This window comes from Marmota marmota, unplaced genomic scaffold, assembly GCF_001458135.2.
Source record: "Marmota marmota marmota unplaced genomic scaffold, marMar, whole genome shotgun sequence".
Classification (NCBI taxonomy): domain Eukaryota; kingdom Metazoa; phylum Chordata; class Mammalia; order Rodentia; family Sciuridae; genus Marmota; species Marmota marmota.
In genome coordinates this window covers 61706641-61719340 of record NW_025999842.1, presented here as the reverse complement: position 1 = coordinate 61719340, position 12700 = coordinate 61706641, and the positions used below count along the sequence as shown (strand labels likewise).

General features: G+C 37.5%; 1 protein-coding gene across 8 annotated transcripts in view; it reads right to left on the bottom strand.

The window, feature by feature from the left end:
* Positions 1 to 12700, bottom strand: part of Adgb (androglobin) — a 160161-nt gene that overhangs the window by 85062 nt on the left and 62399 nt on the right. For all 8 annotated transcript variants that reach the window (XM_048799529.1, XM_048799543.1, XM_048799545.1 and 5 more), the window contains one exon: positions 2172 to 2301. In XM_048799529.1, the coding sequence (XP_048655486.1) occupies positions 2172 to 2301 (130 nt within the window). The remainder of the gene's footprint in view (positions 1 to 2171; positions 2302 to 12700) is intronic.

Genomic DNA, 12700 nt, shown 5'->3' with positions numbered 1-12700 from the left:
ACATATAATTTCTAAAGGGTAACTGTTTCTATTGCAAGAGCATCTATGAATTGGTAAAGTAAAACACCAAATCAACAAAATCATGGTATTTGCAGGTAAATGGGTGGCATTGAAGAAGATAATACTAAGTGAAGTTAGCCAATCCCAAAAAAACAAATGCTGAATGTTTTCTCTGATACTGGGGTAGGGAGGGACAGCATGGGAGGATTAGATGAATTCTAGATAGGGAAGAGGGGTGGGAAGGAAAAGGAGGGGCCAGGGGATTAGCAAGGGCAGTGGAATGTGATAGACATCATTCTACAAAGCACATGTATGAAGACTTGAGTTGGGTGTCAACATACTTTATATACAAACAAAGATATGAAAAATCGTGGTAAATATGTGTATTAAGAATTGTAATGCAAAAAACCCCACAAAGTACATGTATAAAAGCATGAATTGGTGTGAACATACTTTATATACAGAGATATGAAAAATTGTGCTTTTTATGTGTAATAAGAATTCTAATGCATTCCACTGCTGTCCTGTATTTAAAAAAATAAAATCAATAGAAGATATATATATATATAAAAGAAAATTTCGAATCAAGAGAAAAGACAAAGTAGGGTAAAGACAAAAGCAAGTACTTCACAGAATCACACACAGAAATGGCAGTCAACATTCAGGAAGATGTCAGCCACATTATCAGTTAAATATAAATTTAAAAGAAAATGATCTACTTTTCCTTGCCAATCTGCTTAACAAAAATTGAAAATAGAATTTGCCATCCTCTCTGTGAGGCTGTAAGAAAATATTCATGCATGCTGGCTGTGAATGCAGAATAATACCAAGCCGAGGGAGGATATTGACAATAACAATAATAAAATCTTATGAAATCTTATTTATTGATCAAACCATGTACTTCATCCATAAGAGCATTATTTATGGTAAGAAAAGATAGGAAAGAACCAAACAGTGCATTTATAGAGGTTGGTAGAATAAAAACTATGGTTCATTCACACAAGAAATAAAGACATTTCTCAGGTATAGATTAAAATTATCATATTTAATTTTTTAAAAAAATTGGATAAAGAGAAGTTGTGGAATATTGTGTTTGTATGTGTGCATTTCTTTCCTTTCTTTTCCCTTTTTTTTATCATGAAACTGGGATAGAAGCCCGGATGATTTACTACCAAGCTATATTCTCAGTTTTGTTTTGTTTTTTCTTTTTTTTTTTGATACAGAGTCATGCTATGTTTACAAGGCTGTCTTTGAACTTGCAGTCTTCCTGCCTCAGCCTCCCAAGTAGCTGGGATTACAAATGCGCACCACTGCACCTAGTTAATTTCTTTGCATTTACATAAAGAAATTCTAAAAGTTTCCTATGGAAGATTTAAGATGGAGAGATACATAGATAGAAGCAATGAATACACTATTTTTATTTTGGAAAATGTGAATATATTACCTATTTTATACATAAAACACCCCTTTACACCAAGTAGATTGACAAATATCATACAGTACTGAATGATGGCCAGTAAGCAGAACAAAGAAAACTCTCATTTAGTGCTGATAGAAGCCGTATTTCTACACTCATACTGGAAAATTCCTTGGCATTTCATTATAAGATTAAGCAAGTGAATGTTCCATGATCAATTGATTATATTCCAGATACATGTCATAGTTTAGATCTGGAATGACTCCCAAAGGCTCATGTGTTAAAGGCTTGGTCCCCCAATGCAGCAGAAATCAGAGGTAGGAATATTGGGAAGTAATTGGATCATGTGGGCTCTGATCTCCTCCATAGATAAATCCACTGATGAGTTCATAATTGAATGAATTATGGGAGGTGGTGGAAACTGCAGGAGGTGGGGCCTATTTGGAGGAAGTAGGCCACTTGGGTGTGTTCTGGAAATACATATACACCCACGGCAAAATTAGAAAAGTATAGATTTGATTAATACCAGTGTCTGAATGACAGATAGGAAATGCCCCAGAGGAGACACACAGGGACTGATCAATATTCCATTTTCTCACCTAAGTCAGAGATAAATAAGAAATTTATTTTAATAGTATTCTTTATGCAGTTTAATGCCTAATACACATTCTTTATATGCATACTATGTTTCACAATTAATAAAAATATATCATACATGCTGGCTGTGAATGTAACTAAAGGTTAGGCCAAATACCTGGGAAATCATTCCTGTTATTTGATTCAATTCTGGCTGGCTGAGGCTTATACTTTCATCATTTTCCATGAGAGAAGGTAAACCAGATCCTGGAGTTACCCCTTTCTTAATAACAGATTGTACGTAATGCCTAATGGGGAAAAACACAAAACTTCCATAACTTTAATCTCAAGATTTAAGTGACTATGGTTTTTCCACAAGAGAAAGTTTGGATATTCTTCATTTTGTTGTTCTCCCATTTTTTACAACCTGGAATTTTTTAAAGCTTCATGTTAAACCATGACCTTTCTTCAATACTACTGAAGAAATATTCAAAATCAGTCAATGTATCAGTATTTAAGTTCTCTAAAACACTATTTATATTAAAGTTATGGTAACCATCTGGATGTTGATGATCAAAACAGAAATCAGATATTTAGAATTGCTCTAATTAATTATGAGGGTAATGTTCATGAAACAGGGCCCAGAGGCATAAGTTTAATTACAAATGCTGAGCACTAAAGTTCATAACTGTGATATTTATGGTATCTATACAAGTATTTTTAGGAATTCCTTTTGAATAATTGATATTTCCCCAAATCACTATTGCCAGAGCTAGAATTTTACAGGCACAGTAAAAACACATGTGTCATATTATATATATTTAGACATGTTCAAAAAATAATTAACTTCGACATGTATAGAAGTTATAAACTATAAATTATATTCCCAGCATGTCTGGCAAAACTAACTACAAGCTCAAGTTTCACTTGTTGACTTGTTACCTGGAACTAAACTTCCCTGATTTACACAGATGGGCCACTAGAGCGCAGCACAAGCATATTTAAGAGACTCCCATTTTTCCATAGGCCAGAATGGGCAAACCTGGCCTGTTGCTACAGACACAGCCTTCCAAGGAAAGCAAGTTGTTACAGGGGCCACTTTGAAGGGCTTCCCAAGAAAGGGCTTGCTCTTATGTTGTTCTGGGATCTCTGACTGTACCGCAAGGCAGGACTAAGGACACTGCCTTTCATATAGGATGTGATGCTGTTCACATTTTTGCACTGGAGTCTGCCAGATAGCAAGGACATGCAGATGAATTCATCAGAGATCCAAGCAGGGAGTAGATGAGTTGAATCCAATCAAGCCACGAAGTCACCTGTTTCAGGTATTAGAATTTCCATCCACCTTAATCACATAATAAAGCTGAATGAAAGTAAAAGAAAATCAGGTAAGGGGATTGGGTTAGGAAATCAACTCATTTATGGTTCCCGAGGGCCCAGAGATTCTTCAAAGCTGGGTATAATATGAATTGTGAGAAAAAATTTTCCTGCTGGGCTGCAGCTGCAGTTCTGATAGCCAGCTAGTCTCTGATTAGCACTCACACCCAGTCAGCTGAAAGATAACCCAAAATTTACTCGGACGACAAACTCATACTCTTAGTAGAGGGGAGAGCTAATTTCAGGTGTTAACTTGACTGGATTAAGGAACGCCTCGCTAACTGGTTACTCATGGTGTGTCTGTGAGGGTGTTTTGGAGGAGACTGGCAGGTGCATCAGTGGGCTGAATGGGAATGATCAGCCTTCAGTGTGGGTTGCACCACCCATCAGGTGTGGGCCTTGACAGAACAGAACAGCATAGAAAAGGAAATTCATTCCTTACCTCCTGGAACTGGGACACCCTCTTTTCACATCCTTGGAGATCAGATCTCCATGTTCTCTGGCCTTTGGGCTCCAGGACTTGCACCAGCAGTTCCTCAGCCTCTGACCTCAGATGCAGTGTTACAATACTGGCTTCCGGCTCTGAGGCCTTTGGACTTGGATAGCCACACTGTGGCCTCCCTGGTTCTCTAGCTTACAGATAACCTGGGGGACTTCTCAGTTTCCACAGATGTGTGATCCTACTCCCCCAACAAATCCCCTCACACCTATCTATCACCTATCTGTCATCTATTTACCCATCTCATTGATTCTGTCTCTCAGGAGAATCCTGACAATACAGTGAGTAAATTTTAATTAACTTTTAATAAAATTAATTAGAAAAATTGTGAAGCATAAACATTTTTTTATATTGTTTAAAAAAATCCACGTGTATGCTAGAGATTGATGGTTTGCATCTCCTCAAATTCAAATGTTAAAGCCTAATTTCCAGTAATGGTATTTTGAGGTGGAGATTTGGGAGGCCATCAGATTATAAGAGTGGAGTCTTCATGAGTTGATTAGTGGCCTTTCAAAAAAAGACCATAGAAAGGTATATTTTGGCCCTTCCACTACATGAGATTGCAGAGAAAAAAATGTCATCCATGATACAGGAAACACCACACTAGACACCAGCTCTACTGGCACCTAATCTTGGACTTCCAGCCTCCAGAACTGTGAGAAATAAATTTCTGTTGCTCATAAGTTACCCAATCTAAGATATTTGTGTTATAGCAGCAGAAACAAACTAAGACACTGTATGTGGTATTTTGTAATAAATAAATGTATTTAGCATGGTACATAATCTAATAAGTTAGGCTTTTAAATGTATGGCTTAGTATTTAATTTTACCTATATGATTAAGTTAAAAGTCAAATGAAAATTCTGGTTTATAAACATTAATGATCTATAGGAAAAATTAAGTGTCTATGAATACTTCAGTTTGGTTATATGACTTTTTTGTGATGATTTAAATAGTTGCCAAGATTTTTTTTCCTACAAGTTTTGGGTTTTAAAGTCCTCAAAAAGAAAATTATATATACATATATACATGTGTGTGTGTGTGTACACACACATATATATGTAAGTTTTAAATAAAATTTAAAATGTTTAAATAAATTTAATGTATTTAAAATGTTCATAGAAATTGATTTACTTATAACAAAAGTTTGAGTAAAACTAGATTTACAAATTTGTAATAGTAACAAATTTTTAAAACCAATGAAGAAATTTTTTTTTTCTGTTTATTAACCTCTCCCTCATGGCTTCTCACTACTAACTGCTAATATTTGTCTACCCATACTGTGTAGGAGTCCCTACCCATGCACCTTAGCATTCAATCATAAATTCATAAAACTCATAAAACTAATAGAACCTTGAAGGTAAAAGTTGTAATGAGCATTTCTAGTATTCTGAAATTTATAAATAGAAGCTATAGAAATGTAAATTAACTGGGTAAGATGCAAAGTGTCCCTAAAAGTAGTCTGTTAGTATAACTAACAGACTCTTTTCCCTTCTCAATTTATAATCCCATCAGGGATTATAGTATAGCCAAGAAAAGGCTAATGCTCCATCTGATGGCATTAGATGTGTGTCCATTATATCTTAAGATATCAGCTGGCCAACCATTTTTATTAAAGAGTGGAAAATACATTTTTTTTAAAGTGCCCACATAATATACACTTGCTGAAAAACTTCAACATTCTCACGGTTGTATCATCACCATTCAAAGGAAGGGATTGAGTGTCAGCAGCACCCCAAAAGCTCTCCTAGAGTACCTTCCAGGTAGGGTGAATATTCCATACCACAACTGCCACCACAACTTCTAAAACTTGTATCATTCTGGAAATTTTTCTTTTCTTAATGCATATTAAAAGAATAATTGCAAACAAACCATATAGTTTTACACCAGATTTCTTTGGTCTATTTTTTTTTTCTTTCAAGATTCATTCTCTGTTGCTTTGTGTAGCAGTGTTGCTTTCATTTTATGTCTCTATATTATTGCACTAGGTTTATCCATGGATTGATTATGCTGTGTCTAGTTGTGGTGTTCATTATATTTTTATTGCTTGGTGTTTTCAGGAATTACTGAATCTTGACTTTAATTTTATACTTCTGGGGTTCTTTTGACCAGTCTTATTATTTCCAAATATTTATCCTTTATTTCTGAGGGTACACTCTGCACTTCTTGATATGTACTAAACACTGCACTGGGCATTTTCAACTTGTCGTGTGTGTCTTTTCCTGTACTTGTTATATTCTCTCATCACCACCCCCACCATTTTCTCCATGCTTCAGTCTGAGTATTATCTCTGACCTATTTTCCATTTTGCTAATTCTCTTTCAGGCTGCATATAGCTTGCTATTTAACATACCTATTGAGTTCTTAATTTAGCTTATTATATTTGGGGGGTCTAGAGCTTTTATTTTTTAAAAAAATAATTTTACATACATTTTATATTTTTGCAGTTCTGTTGAGGGATAATTGAAGTATGATTAGATTAACAAACTCACATATTGTTCACAACAAATAAGCCTTCTTTTCACATAAACTATAGTTTCCTTGCTAGTAAATCACTATGCACTTCAACACTGTTTTGACATTTCTGATAGGAAGGCTCACCCAGCCTTTCTCATGTTTTATGCCAGCCTGTTCAAAGTAGTAAATTTTACTCAATTTAAAATTTATCTTAAAATGAGTATAGATTACCATAAATAGAAAGCACAAACATTCCTCTCCTATAATCACTGTATTGATACAAATTTAGTATGTTTGTCATCAAAGCATTATTTTCTATGAAATAAAATTTACTGAAAAGATTGAAATACTTTATTACGTTAGAACAATTAAATTCAATTGAGGGCTGGGGATGTGGCTCAAGTGGTAGCGCGCTCGCCTGGCATGCGTGCGGCCCGGGTTCGATCCTCAGCACCACATACAAACAAAGATGTTGTGTCCGCCTAAAACTAAAATAAATAAATAAATATAAAAAAAAAAAAAAAAAAAAAAAATTCAATTGACCTTTCTGTTAGGATGAAGAAAATTTTATATAACTGTATTATATAAATAAGCCAGCTTTTCTTTATTTTAATCAATAAATAGAAATACAGGTAGAGTTAATTTAAAAAAAACTAAAACTAATAGCATTATAAAATAGCAAAAATATCATTATAATAAAATGCTACAACTATGGGCAGGTTCCCGTATACAATTATATAATTATTAAATGTTCATTTAAAATATTTGACTATTGAGAAATTTGAATGTTGCTGATTTAACCAAGGGAGTTAGGTGTTTTTTTTTTTTTTTTTTTAAGGGATTTAGCTTTTAAGTTTACATAATATTAAGTAACAAACTCATATAGTACATGTGCCTTATGGCTACCATATTAGATGGAATATAATAAAAAATCTTTAATAACTTATATCTCAAAATATTTTCTATTCAATTAATATCTATGGAGTGCCTGTTATAACTGTGTTAAGTATCAAAGTGTTACAGTGTAGACGCAAAGCCCCTAGGCTGATCCTGAGGTCTTAATTATCAATATATATAAACCAATGTTAAATAATTCTAAAAATCTGGTAATATTTCTCATTGCATCTAGAACATTAGACAAATTGGGAAGAGGCAGGGCTACTAGAAGCAGACAATATTAAGTGTAATAAACAACTCATTCATAGTGTGGAATTAAAACTTCAACTAAACTAACAAAAGAAATAAAACCCAGAAAGGGCCAGTAGTTTGGGGTCATTGAGTGTTAGAGTAATTAATTGTATTTTCTCAAGTCCTTGAGGTTCGTTTGACATAATAAGACAGTATAGTAGTAATGCTGAATGTGATTGTCAAGGAAACAAGAATATGCTCTATTAAGAAACAAAGAATTTAAAACTTTCATTATATGTGCATTACAAGAAGATACTAAAGCACAAATTTTAATTACATTAATGACAGTGATGATAAAATTGCATTTCATTTATACTATACTGCAGCATCAGTTAAGACTGATTATATCCCATGTGACAGAAGCTTTATTCATTGCAGCTTTAATAGGAAAAGAAATTCTGTGGGCTTTTAGGACGGAAAAGTACAGTGGGAATGAAAGCTAATGTACACAAAATTCAGTTACATACCAAGAAACCCAAACATAAAGGAAATGGAGTAGGCATAAAACTGTTGCCAAATATTTGAAGATTTTTCATATAGAAAGGGAATAAAAAATGGAAACATATTACTTTAGCAGCTTCACGGGTTATTTCTCTAGGGGGAAAAATCTAAATTCATTTTGGAAACCTCCTGAAAGAACACATAACTTAAGAGATACAGGGTGAGGGAAGTGCTGTGATCTGAATGTGTGTTTGTATCCCCAGAATTCATGCTAATTCCTAGCCCCTGAGGTAATGATATGAGGAGGCCGAAATTTGAGGAGGTAATTAGGTCACAAGGACAGAACCCTTATGAATGGAACAAGTGCCCTTGAAAAAGAAACTCCAGAGAACTTATCTGCCCCTCTCACCATGCGAGGAGTCAGCCAGAGGGTCAGAAGCACCAGGAGGAGGTTTTTTCCAAACATTAAGTCTACTGGCAAGTGCAGCTTTCTTAGGTTCCAGAATGATCAAGTCAAATTTTTGTTGTTCAAAAGCCACCTGGTCTATGGTATTTTGTTACAGCAGCCCAAATAGATTAAGACAGAAAATTGATGCTGAGAAGTCAGGTTGCTGCTATACATAACTACCTAAAAAGGTGGAAGCAGTTTTGGAACTGCATAATCGGGAGATGCTAACAAAAAGCCAACGTTGCCGTGCACATACTTTAGAAAAGATGATTCTGGTGAAAGCTCACAAACAAAAGAGAACTGTATAGAAAGTTTTCTCAGTCTTCTTAAGGAAGTGGTTGTGAGATAGAAACTTAGAAATAAAGAAGGAAAAAAAAAAAACTAATTTCTAAAGGAGAAATGTCCCTGTTGCAATGTGGAATGGGTGGCTTGTGGACAACTCCTGAGCTGTGAGCTAAACAAAGGAGGCTGAGGGACCGAAAGAGACCCTTAACTCTCTAAAGCTAGGGGCTCACATCTGAAGCCAGAATTAGGCAGTCAGGGTAGGTAAATCAGTCAGGTCAGATCTAGGAATTTTGAGTGAGTCTGGGATGTTGGAGACTGCCCCCTGAGGGATCTTATCAAGAACCTGCCCCTGCTCCAACCTGTTGCCAAGGTAACCTGTCCCAGGAATTTCCCCTCCCTACAGGGAGCTATAAGGACGTTAATGTGTCCTTGTCTACTCCATCCTGCCCTTTCCCCTTCAGCCCACCTATTTCCCACCTGTTGGCCCTCCCACCCAGCAGTTCCTGGGCCTAGTCACCTAGGCAGGAAGAGGAAAGATAAGGGGGGAAAGGCAGGAGAACAAAGGAAGCCTAGGACATATAAAAAGGGCAGAACACCTCTCTTGTTGGGATACCATGTTACCAGCTATGGCCCTGTTCTCCCTCTCAGGAGAAGTCTATGTTACCCCTGCTTCATATGCATGCTTCTCTAATGTTCAAACTTCAACATGTGGGGAAGCGGGACTTGTCACTGATAACCGGCGGTATCAACCTGATCAACCTGACCACCAGAAATTTTGATGTGAACTAAAACCTACATGCCACACCAGGACCACTATCAGTATTTCCCAATCCCAAAGGAAGTCCAGTCCCTTTGGATCAAACACAGTTCACCTAATTATTTACCTTAATAAAATCTCAGACGTCAAGTGCTGTCACCACCCATCTTGCTTTCTAGATAGCACATGTCCTATCTGAGAATGCTTACTTTTACATTTTGCTTCCTAATAAAGCTCTTCTTCTTGTCTTTGCTAAAACATGACACATCTCTAAATTATTTTCTGTGATGTGTCAGGAGCCTGGAAGATCGGAGTAAAGGTCTCTTCTGCCTCTGAGAGACTTCCTCAAACTCCCATGTGGTGAGTTATAGGCACAGTGATGGTAGAAATATAGAAATATGGACGGTAAGGGCCAGTCTGTCGAGGTCTCACATGGAAATGAGGAACATATTATGGTGAAAAACCAGCCTCTACCTCAGAGCAAAGCCTGTCCAAGGAAGGGACATAACCTTTGTCCTTGGAAAGACCCACAGAGCACTCCTAGGCACATTCCCACCCTGCTAAGTGGTTTATCTACAAATAACAGGAGAGATCTGCTGCGCTAGGTGTCCCTGACTCAGTCAGGCTAGGTGGGGATCCATACCAACCCCCTAGCAGCCACCAATCAGCATGAGACAGGGAAATACCTGGGATGCCAGATGACCCTCCCAGTAGTTTATGGTGGTTGATAACAAGTTGGGAACCATGTAGTTCAGCACGTACACCCCTCTTGGCTTAAACCAATCAGTTCAAATGAATACCCTTTTGTACTGACCAATCACCCTTACCCAACTTGTTCCCGCCAGTGAATGTGCTAATCATTTTTAGAGTTGTTATTTGATTTTCCCTCGGTGTGTGAAGATTTGCTAAGAGATGCTATGATGTATGTGGGGGTCCCTGCCTTCTCCAAAGAATGTATAAAACTGCTGCAAACCCTGGGCTCGGGGCCTCTCGGCGTTACCAGTTGCTGTGTGTGCTCGCGGAGGACCGCGGCGCTAGCTCGCAATAAACACCTCTTTTGCTGTTTACATCGATCTTGGGTCTCTGGTGGTCTTTTGGGGGTCCCGAATTCAAGCATAACAATGGGACATATTGTTGGCTATCATTTTTATCAAGTGGGCAAGAACACAACTGAATTATGTTTTGTGCTGGTGCTTTGTGGAAGGTGGAACTTTTGAGAGACTGTTACTAACTGTAGTCCCAGGAATCTGGGGGTTGTGTTGTGTTTCTCAGCCCTTGTGTCCTCATGTGAGAAGATTTCAAGCAAGACACAAAACATAGTAAAATTATAGCAAAGCTTATTAGAGGAGAAAGTAAAAGATGCCCTCAAGGAAGAGGATAGGTTCTCTCAAAAAAGAGAATGCCCTCATGCTCCCTTTGTTCCCTAGTTGGGGGTCTTAGGGAAGTTTCTAGACAGTCCCACCAGATATCACCTCTTAACTCTTGATTGACAGTAGCATTGCATCAGATTTCTAAGTCTCTATTGTGCATGGTCTTAGCCACAGGTAGCCTCGAAAAATCCACTGAGAGGGATAATTTTGCTATTGTAATAAGATTAAAATAATGTTAAAGATCTAAAGGTAACTCTTGGTCACCTTGGCCAGTGTGAAGTTGTTCTGACTGGAACTTGTTATTTCAGATTTTAGGATCAATGGTCTTCGCTTTTAATTATACTGTTTTTCTGGATCTTGGAATCTTTGGTCTGTATAAAGGTCACAAAAGTCCCCTCTTTAGGGTAATTTGTGTTCTTTTCTACAGGGAGGAGTCTTAGATTTCTCTGACCAGAGAATAATCCTGGGGATGACAGGGTATTTATAAGGAAATGTAAAATCTCACTGACCCAAGCCAGAGCAGGACCAGATTGGCCTCAGGTAAATAGCTTTTTAAAAAGCATCTGTGGGGCCAGCGAGTAAGCCCAGTCTATGGAATTACCCCCTGAACTTCATGTTCCTGCAACTCATGTCTGTCTGTTTCCTATTAAAATGAAATTGGATTTTTACCTGAGGAAATTTCTAGCAAACTGTTGAAGTTGTGGTTCAGTTTCTCTTGACTGCTTACTATAAAATGCTAGAAGATAAAATAATTCCAGAATTGTTAATCAAAAAGGAAGCGGACTAAAAATTTGGAAAACATTTGATGCATTCATATTGGAAAAAAATAAACTGAGAGAGAACACAGAAGGTATTGCCACATTTGACCAGGAGATTGGGCTCAATCAGTCACTGCACAGAATCTAGACAATGAGGAATTTAATCCTTGTCTATTTAAAAACCGTCTAGGGCCTGTTGTTCAAGACAAGGGAAAAATGGACAGAGAGGCATTTGGTGATCAGGGGTGTCGCTCTTCTCACCACACACCCCTGACATAAAGGCCTAGGATGAGGAGGGGCCTCCCTGCCCAGCGCTGCTGCCCAGTGCTACTTCAGATCTCAGGCTCCATTCCCCACACTTGGTTGTTGGGATCCTTGGCACCCCAGGAGTGGCTCTGGCAGATGCCACACTAAGATAGGAGAGAAAGAGTATGAGGTAAGTACTGGGGCTGTAATGCAAAACAAAAATGCAAGCTAGCCTCCTCTCTGAATAACAATGAAATAGGAGGATCAGGAGAAGAAAAGACAGGAGAGGCCACACAGCATGGTGAGAAGCTTGGGAGGCCAAGGCTGAGGATGACCAAAGGAATCCTCATCAGTGCAGTGACTGATGATTTAGGAGCAGCAGTACCTAGGATTCCCTTTTTACTTATTTGGATTGCTCAAATATGACCAAAATACAAGGCATCCCTCAATCTATCAAAAATCTCCATCAAAACTTCAGAAAAATTTGTGATTTTTGTTACTAATTGGGGTATTTTTCTTGATTTCAGGTTGTTTGGTTAATTGGTCATAAGAAACGGGGAATGCAGATTAATCAAGGTGAAGAGAGTTCTGAGTCTGACTGGGTAAGGAATGAGGAGGAGCAAACAGGCTTGGGAGGTGAAATGTCAATGAGGGGACAGCCCAAGAAGGCTTACACAGTTCAAGATAATAGACTCAATACAGAAATGTCCTCCTTCTCCCAACTACCATTCCACTGGGGTCTCAGAAGAAGTCAAAAAATAAAAGCAAAGTCATGTAGAAGTGGCAAAATAGGAGTGCCATGATCTGGGCTGTGCTACATTCCTCAGGGACAGATGAGAACAGATTGTTGGCAAAACATCAGGCCAGAAAAACCCTTAGTA